At 42.1% G+C, this 21,647-nt stretch overlaps 1 protein-coding gene across 8 annotated transcripts in view; it reads right to left on the reverse strand.

Annotated features, from left to right (window-relative positions):
• Positions 1 to 17,891, reverse strand: part of ESRP1 (epithelial splicing regulatory protein 1) — a 59,408-nt gene extending 41,517 nt beyond the window's left edge. For 4 of the 8 annotated variants that reach the window (XM_055091118.1, XM_007116672.4, XM_007116670.3 and 1 more), the window contains exons 1-6: positions 17,479 to 17,885; positions 16,842 to 16,970; positions 15,396 to 15,509; positions 12,459 to 12,573; positions 1,367 to 1,465; positions 1,168 to 1,222 (exon numbers count right to left, since the gene is read on the reverse strand). In XM_055091118.1, coding sequence (XP_054947093.1) covers positions 1,168 to 1,222; positions 1,367 to 1,465; positions 12,459 to 12,573; positions 15,396 to 15,509; positions 16,842 to 16,970; positions 17,479 to 17,610 — 644 coding nt within the window. In that variant the 5' untranslated portion in view covers positions 17,611 to 17,885. Of the gene's footprint in view, positions 1 to 1,167; positions 1,223 to 1,366; positions 1,466 to 12,458; positions 12,574 to 15,395; positions 15,510 to 16,841; positions 16,971 to 17,478 lie in introns of all 8 variants that reach the window. The other 4 variants (XM_007116669.4, XM_007116668.3, XM_007116674.4 and 1 more) reach the window with 3 other exon arrangements.
• Positions 17,892 to 21,647: the final 3,756 nt, after the last annotated feature.

Genomic DNA, 21,647 nt, shown 5'->3' on the forward strand with positions numbered 1-21,647 from the left:
AGTACTCTCATGGCCTCTAAGTTCCTACAGCCGAGAAGGATAGGTTTAAATGCATTCTTTGATCTGGCTAGTACACCAGTGGGGTTTAAATCCAGTTTGACAGCAAAACTTAAGATCCACCTAAAGCTGGTAATTAACCCACATGGGTAATGTGTGCACATGGTCAGAAGTCTGCCATTAAAACATCTCCCCTATCAAACAGGGAGGCATCACAGAGAGTGTTTATGGAAATGCTTGGGAGTTCCCACACCTTAATGAGTCATTTGTAAATCACCTATTCTATATTTTGACACCTTCTGATGTTCTATTCCTCCCATATTTATATTTTCAGTACTCCTAGGACATTTCCTAATGAGTCACTTTCTCCACAACTAAATAGGCCTCAATATCTCTCTTATGGGCAAACATGTCAGAAGTTTCTGTTCACTTCAGGCACCAAGCAATCTCATGGAATTCACTGCAGTGATTCACAAACTTAAATAGGTCTACCTGTGATCACAAACAGAGATACCACCATTTCATACTTCTCCCCAGTTATTTCCTTTGTTTTAAAGTAGGAGCTGATAGAACATACTTAAAATTATCTCAGTAAAAACCCTGTGAACTCTTCTAAAGCCTATGATTTTTTCCTTTGGAAGTTTTCCAGTGAGGATGGACAGTTCAGAGAGGCTAAAATCAGAATCGCAGACACAAACAACACAAACATATGATGTACCTAAAGTCATAGTGACTAAGGATACAAATATTTCATTAAATGTTAATCCTAACATCCAAACTTACTTTAAAATACAATCTTCTTTAACAAATGACCTAATATTAAAAAAAAAAAAAAAAGGATACCCAAAAGGTTTAGTAAAGTTACTAAAATATAACAGGAGTTAAATATCACAATATGAATAAAAACACATTAAAAGGCTCAAATGGGGGTTTCCCTGGTGGCACAGTGGTTGGGAGTCCACCTGCCGATGGAGGGGACACAGGTTCGTGCCCCGGTCCGGGAGGATCCCACATGCCGCGGAGCGGCTGAGCCCGTGAGCCATGGCCGCTAAGCCTGCGCGTCCGGAGCCTGTGCTCCGCAACGGGAGAGGCCACAACAGTGAGGGGCCCGCGTCCTGCCAAAAAAAAAAAAAAAAAAAGGCTCAAATGGAATAGTATTCAAGTACTTACCAAGTGCCACTTTCAAATTTGTAATTTACTCTTTCTGGATCTGAAAACCTGTGATCTAGAATGAGAACACACAAGTCATCATTTTAGCTATCAGGGAGACAAAGCTGAGGGGGCGGGTGGTGGCGATTCAGAAGTATAGGCGAGGGAAAGTGGATGGGGTCAGATACTAGGCCCGCATTGTTACAACACCAATACTTACTATAAGGGTCTGAAATCATTGCTAAAATTATATTTCCCATATCTTCAACTTGACAGGCTCCATACCGGGAGGCTGAACTATTCTTCTCAAAATTTAAACCTGGGAGATTAAGTTAAGGAAACATTTTGGAAAGGTAAAATGAGGTTGCTTTTACCCAAAATTAAACTCTCACGGAACCAAGAGGCCAAGTAAAATGCATCTAGATTGACAATTCTTTGAAATCTCGGAATAGCTTCTTCCCGTCAGTCTGGACTTCACCCAGGCTTCCTGAAGTGTCCAATTGCCCTATTGGGCTAAGATGGCCAAATCAATCCTGTCCTGAGGATTTACCAGGAATAATAATAATAATACCAGGAATAAAATGCTTATTGAGTGGTAGCAAATGCATGAATATCGAGCACTTTAGCGTCAAACCATGAAGCGTACAACAAAGTTAACAGAATCCCTATCCTGTCTTTACAACACACACAAGGCAATGACCATGCTGACTTAAAGATACAGTTACATCCTTCAAGACCACAAGGTATTAAATAACTTTTTTAAGCCTAATGTTCAAAACACTTCAGATTACTGAAGACATATCTATGACCCCATTTTTATTCAGAACTCCCTTCTAGAAGATTTTTGGAATCCCATAACACAGCCATCTTGGATGGCAGCAAATGCTTGTCCTTTTAGAGTAGATGTGTAGAAACGGTTCAAGCACTCAGAGCCAACAATGGCCAATGTAGCTTTTAATTTAAGTAAGTACACTGTTTGGGTAAGTCAGGAAACATGGCTTTTAAAGAAATGCATGGCTCAAGTTGGGTTTGAGGGCAAACAGAAGAGATTTCCATCAAGTTTTGCATAAGTTTTATAATGTAGTACCATGCACATAACAAATAATACTATGGGACTCTTATCTTTTCCCGAGTTTAAAATGAAAACAGCCATCTGAGTGGTGGTTATTAAGATGTTTGCCTTATTTTATAAAAATCTTTCCTGACTGGTATTTTGTAATAAGGGTAAAAAATGAAGAGCAGGGGGAGGCCCGCATACCACAAAAAAAAAAAAAAAAAAAAAAAATGAAGACAAATATTAAGAAAAAGTCGGTAGGTACTATTTTACTGCAAACAAAGAGGATACAATGTAAAAACAACTCAGAGAGATTTCTCCCCACCAAGGATTATAGCCAGTCTTCTGAATAATATTCTATTCTATTCTCAATTCAAAATTCCTATTTCATCCCCACAGCATCCTCTTCTCTTTCTCCAGTAAAGAGACATGCTAAGCAAATTCATTTGTGTGTCGTCTCTCAACCGGTTACATTTCTCTGTAGTTAAATATGCTACGTGTAGAAAGGCAGCCATATGTTCCTTGGCAAATTACTTAACCCCACTAAACTTCAGCTTATCTGTAAAGCCAAAGCTGTGATAATCTTTACCTCCCTGGGCTCTTGTGAAGATTAAATGAAATAAAACAAGCCCAGGACACAACGCAGGCAGCAGGCATTTAATACGTGATGCTCTCCCCGCTCTTCCTAGAACCCTCAGGGGACCAACTTTCATAACTTATGATAATCACACTTTAAGAGGGTCACATTTATGACTAAAAAATCTGAACTCACCAGATGCCTATTTGTATGCTCACAGGATAATCATCAAGCTAAAATGGTGGATAATTTCTGCATTTTCCCCCTGCAAACCTGCCCTTTACATCAATCATCTAGAGATGAAATAAATGTGCTGCCCACTGAGGGATTAGAAAATCAATCCCAGGGCTTCCCTGGTGGCGCAGTGGTTGAGAGTCTGCCTGCCGATGCAGGGGACACGGGTTCGTGCCCCGGTCCGGGAAGATCCCACGTGCCGCGGAGCGGCTGGGCCCGTGAGCCATGGCCGCTGAGCCTGCGCGTCCGGAGCCTGTGCTCCGCAACGGGAGAGGCCACAACAGTGAGAGGCCCGCGTACTGAAAAAAAAAAAAAAAAAAATCAATCCCAGATGTTCAAGCAACAGAGCAATGACCACTGACTGGGGTCATTAAAATGATTTTCCTTGGGAAGCTGTACTATAAAGTATTTATTAATTCAGCGCCATTTTCTAAGAACATAATGATAGGACAGAAAAACTGGAGCCAAAGGATGAAGATGCTTTAGGGAGACAACTGCCCTAAGTTTTCTGGAGAGATGGGAGGGACTTTATGGTTCCTTACAGAACTAGGAAAGAAGAGCTGTGACTAGCTATAGTTTATCATGTAAACTCTACCACCAAACGTCTGGAACCCTGCAATTCTAATAACACTTTCAGCCTTATAAGGGTGTACAATGAAGTAAAGAGAAACATACCCAAGAAATGGAGACCAGTGCCATTGTTTAAGCCAGTGTTTCTCAACCTCAGCATTAGTGGCACATAGGGCAGATAATTCTTTGTTGCGGGGTGGGCGGTGTCCTGTGTACTATAGGATTTTTAGTAGCTTGCTGACCTCTACCTACCTCCAGTAATAACAATTAAAAATGTCTCCAGACATTGCCAAATGTCCCCAGGTGGGCAAATCCCAGCCCAGGTTGAGAACCACAAGTATAAGCCGACAGCTCCCAAGAGTGGCAACTTAACCCCTTACCATCTATTGATTCAGAGAAAACGTTTACATGTAGGAGGCCATTACTAGACAGAAATTTTGAAGAAATCTGACCAAGGAAACACTGCATAAGGACCAACCTGATGCTGTGGCAAAACCCCTATCAGCAGAGACAAACACACACACACACACACACACACACACACACACGTACGCACGCACACCCTACGCATAAGGAACATGGATGAAAACACAGCAAGAGTCAACCCTTGATCCTCACCCTATTTTTGTGCAGCCCAGAGAAAAGTATGGCTTTTACATTTTTTAAAGGATTGTAAAGAAAGAATGAGCAGAGACTGTACGTGGCCTGCAAAAAACTAAAACATTGACTCTTTAGCCCTTTACTGAAAAAGTTTGCTCACTTCTGACCTAGAGGAATGAAAATTGCCGAAAATAGAGAATGCCACAGGAATGTTTACCACATCGTAACCTTCTATCCCAAAAGAGTATCTTGGGGAAAAATTAAGCTTTGAAGGAATTGGAAACTATATTCAATTCAAGCCAGTTTTTTCTCCTCTATCAATGACAAGAGGCATAAGCCTTCTTACCTTTGCTCAGGTAACTCCCCTATAAAACACTCTTATCTTCTTAATCTCTTAACCAAATTAGACCATGGATCACTCCCACTCAGCACCAAAGTCTTCCCTAACTGCTCTAGGTCACAACCATCAAGTTAAAAGTTGATTAGATACTATTCCTATAAAATATTACTCTCTTCAACTGTATTATGCATTTCCTGAGCACAGGTCCACTTTCCTCTGATCTCTTTCCATCTACCACAGCACCTATTACTTCTAAGACGCTACTGACATAAATGATGGCATTTACTACACACCATTTTGTGCCAAACACTGTCTATTTCGTCCTATTTTTGCAGTAGCCTTTCTAGGTAGATAACAGTAAAACCAAACAGATGAAGAAACTAGGATTGAGAGAAGTTCTGTAACTCATTCAAGTTTCCCAGCTCTGATTTGACAATGTGTCTGTAATTCCCTGCACCAAGATAAGAAGCTTTGCTTAATTTGTTTTGTTTTGAGTAATAGTTTGTGAGCTTTCTAAATGTATGATATGAAAGCCAAGTGAAAAAGATAGCTCAAAAGCAACAACGTAAAGTATCCCGTGTAGAATAGATTCATAGCTGAAGAATTATTTTACTGAATTCTACTTTTTATATTAAGAATATGTTCTAGACATTTGGCTAACTTGGTCCCACATAACACGTCCCAACATGTTTCCCTTCAAGTCATCACACACCAGGAAGATCAGCAGCTCTAAGCTCCCAGCAACTTTTAAAAGTCACCCAACCTCCTGCATGCCCAAACCACCCACCCACTCACACCACTGTCTTCGGAAGATTCAGTTTTTCATAATTCTTACCAGAATGTACCATGAACAACAAATAAACGGGAGTGAGAAAAAACTTTTATTACCAATTCTTTCTCCTATCAATTTATAATTATATATTGAATTACTTGCTGCATGTCCGATCTTGAGAGAAGGAAAGATGAATCTGTGCCTCCTGATTTATGGTTGTCATGCAACTTAGTCATTCTGCCCTTGAGGCAGCCACGACAGCACCAACAGGCTTAGCCAGCTTTGCAAATGAGAAACGCCATGAGGAAATGAGAAGGAGTAAAGCCAGACATGGTGGGAACAAAATGAGCATGTCAGGATACAACTGAGCAAACTGCTGCATTTACACAGAACTCAGAGAAGTCCAGAGACTTCGCCTATAGTTGAACAGAAGGAACCTTTCCTTAGTGTCACAAAGTCCATCAATATTAACTTATCCATTCAAAAGAAGCTACCATTTCTGACTGTGGAAAATGGACACATTTGGTTTCAGAACACTCAATTTTCCCTGGTAAATAACCTCCCTTTAAAACTAAGTTCTTAGTTTCTATCTAAAAGAAGCACACATAGGGGACTTCCCTGGTGGTCCAGTGGTTAAGAATCCACCTTCCAGTGCAGAGGACGCAGGTTCAATCCCTGGTTGGATCCCACAAGTCACAGGGCAACTGAGCCCACACGCTGCAACTACTGAGCCCTCAAGCCACAACTAGGGAGCCTGTGTGCCACAACTAGGGAGCCCGCACACTCTGGAGCTCACACACCATAACTAGAGAGAAGCCTGTACACCGCAACTAGAGAAGATCCCACGTGCCACAACTAAGGCCCGATGCAGCCAAAATAAATAAATAAAAATTTAAAAATGAATAAAAATAAAAGAAGCACACATATAAAATAAATACATTGTGGAGCAATTAAGTTTAAACTATGTTAAAATTGCACCCCAATTCAAAATTCCAACTCAAAGCCATTTTTCATTGCCATTAAACACCGCCCCCCCCAAGGACAACAAGTTTGTTTCTTCCCCTTCTACTCTGTTTTACTCTAAGAGTAACACAAGTGCCCATACTGCCAGACATTTTTCAATAAAATTCCTACGCTAAAGGAACAAAGGAATAGCAAGCATAAAATATCACGAGAAAAGTTGAAATCGTGCTCCAACTAAGAACTGAATTTCCTACAATTATGTGAAGGAAAAAACAGAAAGTGATAAATTACCCTTATAGGAGTTGTATAATTTAAAAAACAGGTTCTAGGGACTTTTGCGGTGGTCCAGTGGTTAGGACTCCATGCTTCCACTGCAGGGGGCAGGGGTCTGACCCCTAGTAGGGGAACTAAGATCCCTCAAACCTGCCGCATGGCCAAATAAATAAATAAATAAATAAAATAAAAAACAGGTTCTATAAATAACCTGTTATATTTTAAAATGAGCTTTGAAAGAAGCAAATCAAGAATGCCAGTGTAAAAGAATGTAACTAAGAGCCAAAGCAACAAAAACTTTCTTTATACCAGTAATAAATGCTGGGGAATCTAAAACCATAGTTTTAACTCTATTCCTCAGAAGCTTACTCTTTCCAAGAGGGGGAAAAACAAACAAAACAAGGGAGATCCATCCTACCAAATATTACTTCAGGAGGTATTATTGTTAACAAAGCCCAAAACTGACAAGTCAATTATACCTTCAAAGAAATAAGGTAGAAGTAGGAACTAATGCAAAAAAAAAAAAGATAAAAATTTCTACTTTAGAAAAAGACATTTACATGGCATAAATAAATTAGGAAAGGGAGACTCCATGATAATGTCTTCCAAAGCCTTCTAAAACAAAAAAACTATCCTGGAATTCTCAAACTCACATTTTAAAAGTAAATTATTTTATAATCAAAATAAACCACACAAAATTAACATAACGACTCTGAGTGCTGGCCAAGAATATACAGTATTTCTAGTCACCTAACGTATCACAGACCACATACCAGAGTATTCGCCAGTTTGGCTCACATCATACCGATGTGGTGCCAAAGATAATTTCTTCCCCCCTCCAGCCAACAAGGTCAACTACTAACCCAACCTAACTGTACACTTGGTGATAGTTAAAATCCCTTTCATATGCAGAAAGGTGCCAAGGAGGATTCAGCATCTGCCTCCACTTTTTAAGAAGAGCAATGACAGTTTTGCGACTGCAAAAGCCCAGTTCAACTAGTCATAACAAATAAGCACGTAAGGCCAACAAGGTCAACTACTAACCCAACCTAACTGTACACTTGGTGATAGTTAAAATCCCTTTCATATGCAGAAAGGTGCCAAGGAGGATTCAGCATCTACCTCCACTTTTTAAGAGCAATGACAGTTTTGCGACTGCAAAAGCCCAGTTCAACTAGTCATAACAAATAAGCACATAAGGGCAGAATGAACCACACTCGCACACACTATTTTTACAAGTGGAGAAGCTAAACCCGGAAGCTTTTACCTGTACTAACATGTAGCTGATGTTTTAAAAGGTCTATAACCAGTCTCACGAAAGATTAGAAAAAAAATTTTTAGGTGTGAGATAGTTTAGGTAAGGTCTTAAATCAATACGGAAGTCCTTTCAGAGTCTTTGGGAGATGGCTTTCTTCTTTGGAGACATGCCACAACCTACTCAACACAGGAGAGCACACAGTAGGGCAGGCAGTCGCTGAGTGGTTGCATGTACTAGCTCATTATTCCTTGCAATAGTTATGCCCATTTTAAGATGGGAAAACTGGGGCTGAGAGGTACAGTAAACTCATCCCCAGTAAATCTGACTCCAGGCTCATGTTCTTAACCACTCTGCTAGTAAGGCTATTATCTCCATCTTTAATATATGGGAAAAACTTGCCCTCGTCACTGTGTCAGTAGCACGCCCACAGAAACACATATTGTATAACCCCAACAAGAAGTGGTGAAACACAAACACAGGGAAAGACACACACACCCCTACTAACACTTGGATGGGTAGACAAGAGTGGTTTAGTGTTTTTTTTTTGCCCTGTTAATGGAAAGCTGCACTAGTGAAACGGCACATGCTTATAATATCAAACAGCACATATGGATGCAATACCCTACAACTAGATTGAAATTTTACAAAATTAACTTCCCTTTTCTTCTGAATAGTTTAGTCTCAGGAAACAGACTATAAATTTATAAGGGAGATAATCGATTTAAATAGCCAACCCCACCCTCAGATAATCTTTATACATTCTAGAATATTATCCCCCAGTTAACAAGCAGACTGTTTGCAGTCAGACTCAGGTTCAAATGCTGACACTTCTAACTTAAGATAAAATCTCTAAGCCTCAGTTTCCCTAGCTATGAAAAGGGGGCAATACCTCCTCCACTGGGCTCTTGGGAAGCTATTGATGGGATAAACAGTAAGCACCCAGTTGACAGTTCTCTTCTTTCACTTGCTCTGCGGACAAGGCCATACTTCACTTAAAATGAGTTCTTAGTAAAGGCTTGGCAAAATGAAATAAACGCAATGGTAGAGGTCTTGATTAAGGAGAATAAATCAGCTCATGAGTTACAAAGCTAACAAAAAATAGGTTAAGAAACCAGGAGGAAGTAATTCCATCCAATACTGTGGGGGAAATAGGTTTTTTCTTTTTTTGAAACAACAGATAAGTCATTATACAAATAGCCTCATAATCAAAATGTACTTTCAGCAGGGGACAACTAGCGTTAATTTCCCCAAGGGATCTATGATAAATTTCTTCCTTAAAAAAAAAAAAAAAATCACATGGGCTCCAATTCCTATCATCACACCCTCACCACCTCACATGATTAAGTAAAAAGCTTACAAAATGCCACCCACAGTTCACCTGCTAAATGAGGTCTTCTTTCCAGCTAGGACTGCATAACTCAAAGCAGGTAACAAAGCTGCAGCTGGAATAACTCAGAGAGGAGCAACACTAACACCAGAAATGCTTTTAGAACCAACACAAAGACACAAGAGGAAAATATGTGCTAAAATAAGAACCAAGACTGCATTCAAGAAATGCCTAAACATTTTCTTTTATCAAAGTGGTCACACTGCTTCATTTACATAGCACCCACGGTTCACAAAGATTTCACTGGGGACTACATGAGATAAAAGTGAGGCTTGGAGAAGGCCAGTAACTTTCCCAAGGAAGCAGAGCTGCAAATTCTCTTACTTGTTCCTTTCTGAGGGTTGGCAAGAGCCTCTCCCCCTCCCCCGCTGGTTACCTGGTGGAACAGGTAATCCCTCTGGAGCAAATGACTCTCCATCTACTTGGCAAAACCATCAAGGATGCGTAATGAGTACCTTTATGTTTCCAAATCCAGTGCCATTTCCATATTAGAAAGGAAAATGTTTAGTGGTCTGAAAGAATTGGACAGCTCTTTAGTTCAGACATTGCAGAAATCCTCTGCACAGTCAAATTTGGTATGATTGTCTTTGACCTGAGTAATTAGTTTGATGGCCTAGTCAGGGAAATAATGAATCCTCTTAAGAGTCATAAAGGAATTGATCACAGCAGCAACATAAAACAAAAACCACAGATAGAAAGGCTTAATAACATTTCTTACCTGTTAAATGGGAAAGAAGTATGCAAATAAAACACTAATAAAAACGTTTAAGATTAAAATACACTTTTGGGGGAATTCCCCGGCAGTCTAGTGGTTAGGACTCCACTCTTGCACTGCAGGGGCCACGGGATCTGTCCCTGGTCGGGGAACTAAGATCCCCACATTCCATGCGGTGCGGCCAAAAACAAAAAAATCCACTTTTTGATTGGCAATAAAACTATAACAGCTAAGGCTTCCAATGTAAGTCCAAAGAAACTAGGCTAAAATTAGGCTATTTTAAAATAAACAGAAAAATTCCCTAATTTTTCAATGAATGCATTACTTAATGGTCATGAGATCCTGCCTCAAATGTCAGGTGTTATATGCCTGAAATGAAGCCCAGCTTAGCTTTATTCACAATTCACCTGTTTACTGTAGTCAAATATTTCTGATTTTCATCTCTATGGTACTTGAAAAAAAACTGCCAAAAATAGTTATAGAGCTAGGATAAAAAGGAATGACAGAAAAAATAATCAGCTAGCATCTCACCCATTCACCTTAGGTCACCTTTAAGGTCAGATAATGCAAAACTATATAAAAGTATACAGTACTTTAAAAAAGTACGTATATATTGTGTAGCTAATACAGCATAGAGCAAGTAAAAAGCCCAGGTTACCATACTGAAGATGTTTACTAATAACCCCAAATCTCATATACATGAAGCTCTTAAGAAGAAACCAAGGAGAAAAAAAATAGGTAACCTTTTAACAAGCTCTCTGAACTGTGAACACATTGAGAAAACCGAAATACCTAAATATAAGAACCTCTTATTTGTAGCTATGGAAATTTTTACTAATATCTGACCTACAATTACTAGGGAAAGATTTTCTTTGCTAAAAGAGAAAACAGAGCAGTCAGGGATAAACGGTTCTTAATATACTGTCTTTCCTACTCAAGTTGTCTTTTTCTAAATTAAGATAACTTATTACACTTTCCCTTCAATATCTACTAATACTTTGCCAGAATTTTTCGTTCTCTATTTTGTACCAGCACATTAAATGGTTTAGCATTTGCTAGAGATGGGATTGTGTCCCACCCCAAAATTCATGTGTTTAAGCCCTAACCCCCAATGTGACTGTATCTGGGGATAGAGTATTTAGGAGGCAGTTAAAGCTAAATGAGGCCATAAGAAAGGGGCCCTAATCTGTTAGGCCTGTGGCCTTATAAAGAGAGGAAAAGAAAGCTACCTGTCCCAACACTCCTGGCCACGCCACTCCCCCTACCCGCCATTTGAGACACAGGAAAAGCCAGAAAGAGCCCTCACCAGAAGTCAACCATGCTGCCACCCTGATCTTGGACTTCCCATACTCCAGAACTGTGAGAAAATAAATATCTGTTGCTAATAAACCACCCAGTCTATGGTATTTGTTATGGCAGCCTGAGCTAATTCATACAGCATTTAAATCAACAAAACACATAGCAAGTTTTTCTACTGTCCCAACCTTCTAATGAAACTCTTGTAAGAATTCATTCAAATGCGCTTATTCTACCCTTCTCCCGGCACTGCTGGGAGCTAAACCAGTAATTAACTAGTAGATAAATCAGCTACACCAAAATTCTAGCTACCTACTTCCAAGAAGAAGGCAAACAAAATGAGTTTGATCTGTTTACAAATGGTTAGGAAAAATATCCAAACAATCTTTTTCATCAAGAAATTCTGAAACAAAACAAAAATCAAGCTTTAGCACCTGAAAATGGATGAGAAATTTTTAGAATAAACATCTATACCCCCACGTTCATGAAAATAACTTGAATCTGACTTCATGATGATTCTCATAGTGGCTTTGGGCGAGTCCCCAACACTTCTATTACTCAGTGTTACATCTGGTATGTTAGCACATGACTCTTAATAGTTAGCACTTTAAAGACTTACTTACTGGATGAAAGATGATGGGTCATTCATAACAAGATTTGTGATTATAAAATTTACTTTTACAATACATAATGCATCAGATATATTTTCTTGGTTATGAAAGAATTTGGGGTAAAATCTCAGCTTCATTTTATCATCTCAAAAGATGGCTCGTAATAATTACCACAATCTACATGTATTTGACAAACCCAGAGAAGGTTAAAAGGGGTGCCAATGAACAGCTGTTTGTCAAGAGTATACATCCAAACTTTAAAAAATTCTTATCCATTCAAAAGAAGATGAAATAAACCCTAAAACCAAGAGAATCAAGAACAAGTGGCCTTAGAATTGGCAAAGAATATGGTCTTCACATTCATCAACTGAAAAAACAAACAAAACCACTCCCATAATCCAAAATTGAATTCTATTTTAGATGTGTTCACATAACAAAAATCCATGTCTAAATCCATCTAAATCATTATTCAAGTTCAGTAAATTAGAACTACTTTGAAAGATGCCAGTAATTGCACCATTTTTCCTAGCACAGTAGACAAATTTTGGACAAGTCAATTTTCATACACTGTCAAAGTTAAAAATGTTTTAAAGTTTCTTGAATTGCCACTTTTTCTGGAGCTGTCTTTTCAAATGATTCCTGGGTCATCACTCAAAGGATACACTCTGTCATTGCTGCAACATCCAGTTTATCAGTATCAGGTGAACCAGGGCAACACTTCTTAAACTCTTTCCGAAGATCAAAAAAGGAATAGAAGCATTCAGGCAATAATACATTCTGAGGAAGGACAAGGTAGACACTGTTAACTAGATAAATTTAGTTCAGTGATTCCCTAATGATTAGGAACCTAAGAATTGAATGTAAGTATATTTTACCACGATTTAAAAAAAAAATTTTAAATTAAACATTAGTGTCTTCATTTTCTGTTACAGTATTACATCTTACATAAAAGTCTCATGGAAAAAAAAATTCATCTTATTTTAAGGCAATAGATTATACGTTTGTGCTCCATTATGTATTCCATTCAAAACAGTTCTGAAGCTATAAAAACATTTGGGCTATTATATTTTCTGTTTGATAACATTATGTACTTTGTCTAGCCATAATTATTTTCACGCAGCAATATTAGCCCTCTCAGTTTTCATACAGATGCATATGTTTACAATACATATCTAGACATAGGATTCTATGTGTTTATCAAAATTTAGTTTTCTATTAAAACCTAGTAGTTTAAAATACTGGGTTCTAATAATACATATTCTGTGTATTAAAATTAGATTAAGATAGTAAATTCCTGATTATCTGAAGAGGATTATTTTTGTGCCAAATTATAGTCCCACATTAGTTTCCCTGACCATTATTATTTTGGCAAAACCTGAGAACTCAAATTACACTTAAAAAAAGAGAAATTGTTACCAGCCGTTCTTAGCTATTAGCATCACTCTTGTGGTAATTAAACAAATCTCAACTGTCAGAGCAAATATTATACTATTGTGTCACTTTTTTTCCTGAAAAAAAAAAAATCCTCATTGAATAATTTTCAAGGTTTAATTTTGTTACACTGAACTTAGATTTTTTTAAAAAATTCAAGATAATTTGTATTCACTTATGGGGAATTTGTATGTTATAAAGTCAAGGAAATAAATACTTTTGAATGTTTGTGACCCATAATATTTAAGTAATAATGTCTCGATCTAAATTTCCTTTATTGGATCCTATTAGATGTGACCTGCTCATGCTATATTTGAAATAGGTATCACTACATCATGGTGACATTTTCCAAAACAGTTACCAAAACAACTGTGAATCTTCAAGATTACCTACAAAAATGCTTATGTAAAAGCTGTTTATAATGACAATAACTCAAATGTCCAACAATAAATGTTTGGTTTCAATAGGTATATCCATTTAAAATACTGAATATTTTATTTACTGCTTATGAAGGATACTAATGTTATATTAAATTTAAAGTAGGCTAAAAGGTTTGTGTAGTATGAACGCTCCTTGTAAAAGTAAGGCTTTTCTACAAAACTCTGAAAGAATATATTCAACTATGTTCACATTCAAAAAACCACTTTAATGTTTTCTGACTGGAAAGATTATTTTCTTTTATGTTTTACCGTTTCCTTATTTTTCTGAAATGAATAGAATTATTTTTATAATGATGCTAAATTAATTGTTTTAGTTTTCTTTATCAAAATCCTAATAGAAGTGGCTCAGGAAAATGTCTCAATTTTTCTCTGGAGGTTTTCCCACATCCAAAGCAGTGTACCTAAAATAACAAAAACAGCTGTTTTCCTCCAGCCCAATTGGGAAGGATTAAGTTTTATCCCTTATATGAGTTTGAGGGGAAAAAAAAATTCTCATATGTATCTATTTCTGGATTAAGGTTATAGCAATTTGTCTAGCATTTAATTAATAAAAAATACTCCCCCCTTTTAATCAAATAATTACTAAGGTTGCTGTAAAAGGGAGTGTTTTCTTCAAGCCTCCAGATATAGGAACTTGAGTTTCTCCTTCAGACTTCTAAAATTGTCATTATACATTTAGTTCATTTCTTCCCTTTTCCCTATTGGAGTAAAAAGAAAGAAAATCTGCACTGACTACTCACTTATGACATCAATTGCCAGTCTAAACTTTTCATTGCAAGACTTATCTCACAAAGTTTCCTTAAAAATATTTTACTTCCATCTTTTCTGCCTACCACAATAAAAAGTTACAGCTCTAATTAATTAAGTTGATAAGATCAACTATATTAGCAATGATTGATTACACTGGGTCTGCTGTCTGTGCTCACCATTTTTTCTCAGCCCCTCAGTATTCTTCCCAGAGAGAGAAATGACATCTACAATAAGATAGTATTTTTCTTGTTTCATACTCTTTTCCATACCAGAAAGATAAGTAAAGGTAAAAGAGGGGGGTGACCCTATTGTTTTGATACAAAATTCAATCCGTTTTGAACATTTACTTTAAGTCACACAAAGTACAGTATGCTATAATTAACATTTCACTAGTTATATGGTTAAGTCAGAGTACAAAATTTTTTAATGAAATTATTAGATGCAATTTAAAAGTTTTAATTGGATTTTTCTTTGCTCTTTCCTTTCTAGGATAAGGCACACAGACGGGAATATTACAATGTATTAAAATACAGTTCTACCTACTTGTAGTTATTTTAAATGTCAAAAATTCAGCTAATATGCTTTGGAAAAGAGAGAATGTCAAGCATCTCAAAAACTTGACATAAACAGAAAGGAAACTTTTATTAAGTCACCAAAGGGTAGCTATAAAATTACTGTAATCTCAAACATCTCTATGAAAGTGTTGTGACATTTTTATTGTGGTAAAATATACATAACACAATTTTACCATTTTAACCATTTGTAAGTGTACAATTCAGTGGCATTAAGTACATCCACACTGTTGTGCAACAACCCCCACCGTCCCTTTGTCATCTTCTCAAACTGAAATTCTGTACCCATGAAATACTAACTCCTCATATGCGTATTTTTAAAATGGAGAAACTTGGATAAACCATTTTTTAAGCCTCCGGTCACCCCTAAGGTCCAATCGTTTTTTCGAGAAGCCGGCACTCTTACCTTCTTGGAAGCCTCAGGATGCAGGATTTGCCTGACATGAAGCTGCCCATCAGTACAGAGACAGAAGGAGGTTCCTACCCCAATATTCAGTTCATTGCTCACTGACTGGTTAAACTGAAAAGAACAAAACACACCCAGGGATGCAACAGATGCAGGATTTACAAACTCTGAAAAGTGGCCCCACTTGGTTATAACCTGAGAAACCGCGCTAACTGCTGTGAAGAACACCGCTTCTGGGGGCAACATTAGAAAGACTCCGTTCCCACAAACTGTGTAGCTTCCTTTATATACGATACGGTAGCTTTCCAGTCAATCCTCAGTTTACGCACAGGGGAATTAAGTAAATGCATTCTTCCTCCCGTTCAACACTCACCGCCTTCTATTTTTGTGATAAATCCATTCGAGACTTTTAAGTCAGAGGTCTCACTTCATCAGCAAGTTGCCTTCTGATTACATCATTCTCTGGTGCTACTTTTTTTATGTTAGGATGTTCTAGACTTAAGAAAGATGTCAGTTTCTGATACGAATGTGGGTAATGTGTATATAGACCTTTGGAAAATCTAGTAATACGTTTCCTGTAACACACCCCAGAAATGATAACTTTCCCCTATAATTCGCAACTCCTGTGCTAGGGCAGAAGCCGTGAGAGCGCCGGACACTCACCTGTGCACAGGTGTTTAGCTCCCCGCCCTATCCGCACAATCCAGTACCCGTCGGCACCCTGGAGCAGCCGGTTTTTAGGTCACCTCAATCCCAGTAAGGGGATTCCACTACTTTCACGGTGACCCAAGGAGCAGCCTCATATGTCCGGGTCTGCAAACCCTCCCGGCGCTAGGACCAAGGCCACTAAAGAAATAAGCGGAACCGGAACCGGGCCTGTGGGAGTTCAGGAGCCTAAACCCAAGCAGGCACCTTCAGGTTCCCACCCAGCTGGGGCCGCCTCCAGCACGCCACAGCTCGTCTACACCACAGCGCCCCCTGTCCCAGGGCTGAGCTGCAGACCCAAACCCGGCAGAGGGCCGGCGTGTCTGGGGTCTGGGGTCTGGGGTCTGGGGTCTGGGGTCTGGGGTCTGGGGTCTGGGGTCTGGGGCCTGGGCCTGGGCCTGGGCCTGGGCCTGGAGCTGGAGCTGGAGCGCTAGGATTCAAACTCCGCTCATCACTCGATTGGTAAAACTCGGCAGATTCTCTGGCCCCAGGTATAATTCAGGAAGCAACTCGAAAGCTAGCAAGTTTTGGCCCAAAGACCCTGGGGGCTGGGAGGCAAAAAGGAGCAGCGACCTCCTCGTAGAAGGTCCACCAGGGACTGCAAGCCCGGGTCTCGCCCCCTCGCTCCGGGGACACGCGTGGACCGCCCGGCGAGGGCGTGGGACCTGATAGAGTTGGGCTGGCTTGGAGGGACGCCCGGGTGGCTAAGATGGGGTGGGCGGCGCGGCCCAGGGCTGTCACCTGTCGGAGGGCTTGGTCCAGCTGCGGCGCCGAGGACAGGCTCTCGGCGTCGATCTTAGTTTCTTCTTTACAATCCTCCGTCAGCTCCAACTGATCCGGTCTAACTAGTACTTCGTGCAACTGTCCCACCTCCGAGGGAAAAAATTAGGGGTCAGTTTTCCCTTCCTCAGTTTGGGAACCTCTACCTCCGCTCTCCTTCCTTGCTCCCCTGCTGGGGCGGCCCACACCTCTCGACGGGTCTGGCCTCAGAATCAAAGCTCACTTGTTGCCAGCGGCTCCAGTGGCCGAGAGGTCGTCGCAGCCCAGCCCCCAACCCCACCCCCACCCGGATAAGGTCCGAAAGGCCCTGGAAGTGAGCACTTGGGCCCCCAGGGATCCCACCCCGCCTTCCCGGGGCGTTCCCCGTCCGGTAGAGAGCATGGCTTGGTGGCCCCCGGCCTCCCCACCTGGGCCAGATTTTGGAGGACTGAAACGGTTCCAAGGCGGTTGGCCAAGAGGTTTGGTTTTATTCTGGATTCTCTAGGCCCCGGGTCCAGCCTCCCAAGTGGGCAAACAAGAGCACTTGTTTACTGACTCCCCAAACTTTTACAAGCTTTTGCCCCACTCCTATCATTTGGACAGAAACGTGGAGAAATACCTTCTTGTTGGCCAGATCCACGACTTTCCATAACAGCAGGATCAGCTCCTTCTCATCCGAGCCCAGCTTGGCCCCGGTGGCCCCAGCAGTGATTCCAAAAAGCACCACCAAGTAATCCGGAGACGCCGTCATGACGATAGGTGGGGAGGGGGAGAAGGGGGGGTCGGGAGGCGGTGAGGTGAGGTGGAAGTGAGAGCGAGGAAACCTGTGCTAAAACCTCTTCTAAGAGAAAAAGAAAGAGCGACCACCCCCCCTACTCGCCGCCGCTGGTGCAAAAGGCGGTAACCAACCACCCAAGCCCACACCTGGCCCGAGCTCCACACCCAGGGCAGGAAGGGGGGTGAGAAGGAGGGCGGAGGAGGCCTGCCCTTTTTGTATTCAATTGCCCGTGCGTCTATGCAAAAAGCCTGGAGCAGGGCTGCACCCGCGGGAGGCGCGCGCAATGGCTGAAAGCTTTTCTGTTTTGGGATGTGGCTCTACCTGCCCGCCCCTTCCCCCTCCCCCACGTGGTGCAGGTAGGAGACACCTGGCGGCGCCTGCCCATTGGCTCCTTCAAACCACGACGTGGCAGCGGTGGGGGAGGAGGCCGCCCGGGGGAAGGGGAGGAGGGGGCGGGAGACAATGGCTGGATGATTGGAGAGGGGAGGGCGAGAAGGGAGGTGGGGGAGACGCGAGGGGCGGGGAAGAGGCGGTTGCCACCCAGAGGGTAGCCGAGGCCGCACGGGAAAAGGGTGAGGGGTAAGGGCGCGCAGGGACGGGTTACCCATTTGGAAGTAGCCGAGCTGTGGGGGTTTTGGAGAAATGCCCGCTGTGGGGAGCGAAGCCGGAGGTCCTAAAGGGTCAAGCGAAAAGGCCTGGCGCGGGGAGGCGAAAGGAGGCCAGAGGTGTGGCTCGGGTGCGGAGCTACCCAGGGCGCGGCGCCCCGAGTGGGCGAACCGCGGAGGGAGGGACCGGCCAACGGCAGCCGGGAGGTGGCGGGAGCACTTGCCAAGCACCGGAAAAGCCTCTCCCGAGCCCAACACACCTTGAAGTGCAAACAGCAGGCGAAACCCTTCGGGCCCTCCCCCTCTCCGGGCGCCCGCTCCTCCAAACACCGAGGTACTGCCCACCTTGGGGAGTGAAACCCCCCGCGAGCGGCTGAGCGGAACTCGCGGGACTGGACGCCCAGCCATCAAGTGACGCCCAAGGACTCAGCTGCGGCGCGCAAAGCAGCAGGGGGTCCCCGTGAGGAAGTTCAGGCACAATGGAACCCACGCCCTTTTCTCTCAACTACTCCCTTAATTGCTACTCCTTGTTTGGTCCTGGCTTCTAGCTCGAGACTGGAGCCTCCTCCGGGGCAGGGGCCCACTTCCTTTGATTTGCCCCGGGCCCTAAATGAAATGTATCTACAGTACCTAATGTTTTCCTAAATCAGGCCAAAGCCAGATTTTTCCACAGGTCCCCGCTCTGATCTCCAGCCCTCTACCTCATACCTTCGCCTTTGTACTTCAGTGTCGATTTGGCCAAGTTCCCGAGCGGTCTCCCTACCTAGCGCAGTTAGATCTGCCCAGGGGCCTGAGCGCCCACCTCCGCCCCCCACCCACCGCCCCCATCGCCCTGCCACCAAGTCGGACGGCAGTGTGGTGGGTCCTGTTGACATTTTCGAGAGAAAAGCGCTAGAGATGAAGTTTCTTCGTCTTTTATATTTGAAACTGATCTCTTCTTGGGAACACAATTCCGTCTGAAGTATTACTAATTCGGCTCCAGGTGTCCAGCCCTTTATTCCTGAGGTGAAAACGGGCAGCCAGACAACTATCACGCCAGTAACCCACTCCAGGTGCAAATCTGAGAACTTTTCAGGACGCATGTCAGGGGAAGCTGGAGATGCGGCTTTCCTGACGCGGAGGAAGCGCGGACTGCGTGGGAAGGTGGCGGAAGGGTTTTAGGAGTCTAAGGCCGACGGCACCGCGCTTCCTGCCTGGAGAGGGTGCTGGCGACGACGGTCGCGGCACAGGTAGCGCAGCTCGCGTCCCCAGAGAGCGGGAGAATGCCGGGCTCTACCAGGGCCAGGCAACTTTGCAAGGGCCCACGAGGGTGCTGGGTACCACCCTCGTCCGCAGCTGGAGTTCCAGAGTCGCATGCTTTCGGCTCCTGGACTTCAGGGTCCGGGGGCCGGAAAGAGCCCCCCGCCGCCCCTCAGCTAGCTCGCAGCTGCAGCCCCGCCTAGTCCTCGTGTCTCCTAGCCACCTTCCCGGGCCCGCAGGCGCCGCGGGGGCAGGGGCTGGGCGCGGAACGAGGCAGGGAGGGACCTGGAAAAACCACCCAGATTGCATTGCAGTGGGCGAGGCCGCCGGAGGAGCCGTTTCCCCAGAGCCATCTCCCCGCGGGGCTTTCTGGTGCGCGACTGATTTCCAGGTGCTCGGCCCTGCCGGGCGCCGGAGGTACCGCCGCGCAGGGGCGCGAGACCAGGTGCGTGGTCCCCGCGAGGCGGTCAGGCCCCACACCCGGCGGGAGACTGTTGCTGAAAAAGTGGTTAGAACAGCTCAGGAAGTCCTGCCCCGCCGGTCCTTTCAGGTCTTTGGTGTTCGGATTAATCATTTGAGTAGCGCGTCTGGATAAACAGAACTTGATTACCAGCCAGGGGTTCAGCGGCGTTATGCACGTTAGAATCGAACCGCAGAGCTGTCCCTTTTCTCAGAGACTTGTTTTCTTCCTCTTTAAGAAGTCGGATTCCTGGTGTGCGATTTTTTTAATTTAAATTTTAATTTGTCTAACTAGATTACAAGGACAGGGATTTTTGTTTTATTTTGTTCTCGAATGTATTCCGAGGGCTTGGAACAGAGCTTGACATACACCAGGTACTCAAATATTTGTTGAATGATTTTAATGAGTAACACCCACCCATTTTTGCAGCTCTTTGTCTCCTGAGCTAGGGCATAGTTCATCACTGCAACGGTGAGATTATGAAAATGGGAGTCTACAGGTAATTTAAGTCTCAAATGTTCTTTAAAAGAGTAGGTGCTAATTATACAATTATTATTTTGTCTGTTTTGCTAACAGACGAATCTACTTCTGTTAAAGAAATTAAACTCTTGTAAAATGCAGGGATGCTGAGAAAACTATGTAATACAAAAAAGATCAGTTCCGAATACAAAGACGTTTTATTGTCCATCCCACCAGCTACAAACAGTTCTAATATAGCAGGAATAGTCTGTACGAGAGAGGAACCTTGAGAAGAGAGGCTCCTTTTACCGATGGTCTTCACTTAAGACCGCACCTAAAACTCTCAAAACAGAAGCGAATCTTTGTTAAAAGCAGCAGAGACCCAAGTTGAAGGACAGGCAGCAAAATAACTGGCCTGTATTCTTAGAATTCTTAAAGTCATGAAAGACCTTGAAATTATTTTCTGAAGAACTATTCCAGATTAAAGGAATTTACAAGACATGAGAACTCAATGCAGTACGGATCCTGGGCCAGAACAAACTTTTTTTTTTTTTTTTTTCCTTTAAAGGACATTATTGGGACAATAGGAAAAAATCGATAAGGTCTGAACATTAAATAATAATATTGTATCACTGTTAATTTCCTAATTTTTGTAGTATTACTGTGGTTCAGCAGAGAATGTCCTTTGCTTTAGGAAGTACCCAGTATTTAGTGATAACGGGAAATCATTGTTTACAACTTATTCTCAAACGATTCTGGAAAATATATATACATATATACATACATACATATATATACATACATGGAGAGAGAATGATACAGCAAATGTGTAAAATGTTAATGTTGTAGAATCTGAGTGAAGGAATTCTTTATACTATTCTTTGCAACTTAAAAAAAAGTTTTAAAGCATCAGAGGAGTTTTTGCTGCCACCGTCATTTGGTGTTTAACAAGGGTCTGTCTCATGACTTTCTAGGTTAACCTAATCCTCCATACTATAGAATGAATCCATTTTCTTTGTCTTTTCCTTAATGAAAGAAGGAGAAAGAAAAGGTCACTATTTTCTGTATAAAAATCGTTTCATATCCTTGAAGGTTTTCTTAAATAACTACACTAAATTACTGCAAGCTCTTTAAAGTTTTCATCATGAATCTTACTATCCTGCTCTTTAATTATCTTCATTATGCTCCTTGGACCCTTCTCCTCTTACCACTTTTAGAGAGCAGCTCTTGAACTAGACAGAAGACAA

Source organism: Physeter macrocephalus, chromosome 15, assembly GCF_002837175.3.
Source record: "Physeter macrocephalus isolate SW-GA chromosome 15, ASM283717v5, whole genome shotgun sequence".
NCBI lineage: Eukaryota > Metazoa > Chordata > Mammalia > Artiodactyla > Physeteridae > Physeter > Physeter macrocephalus.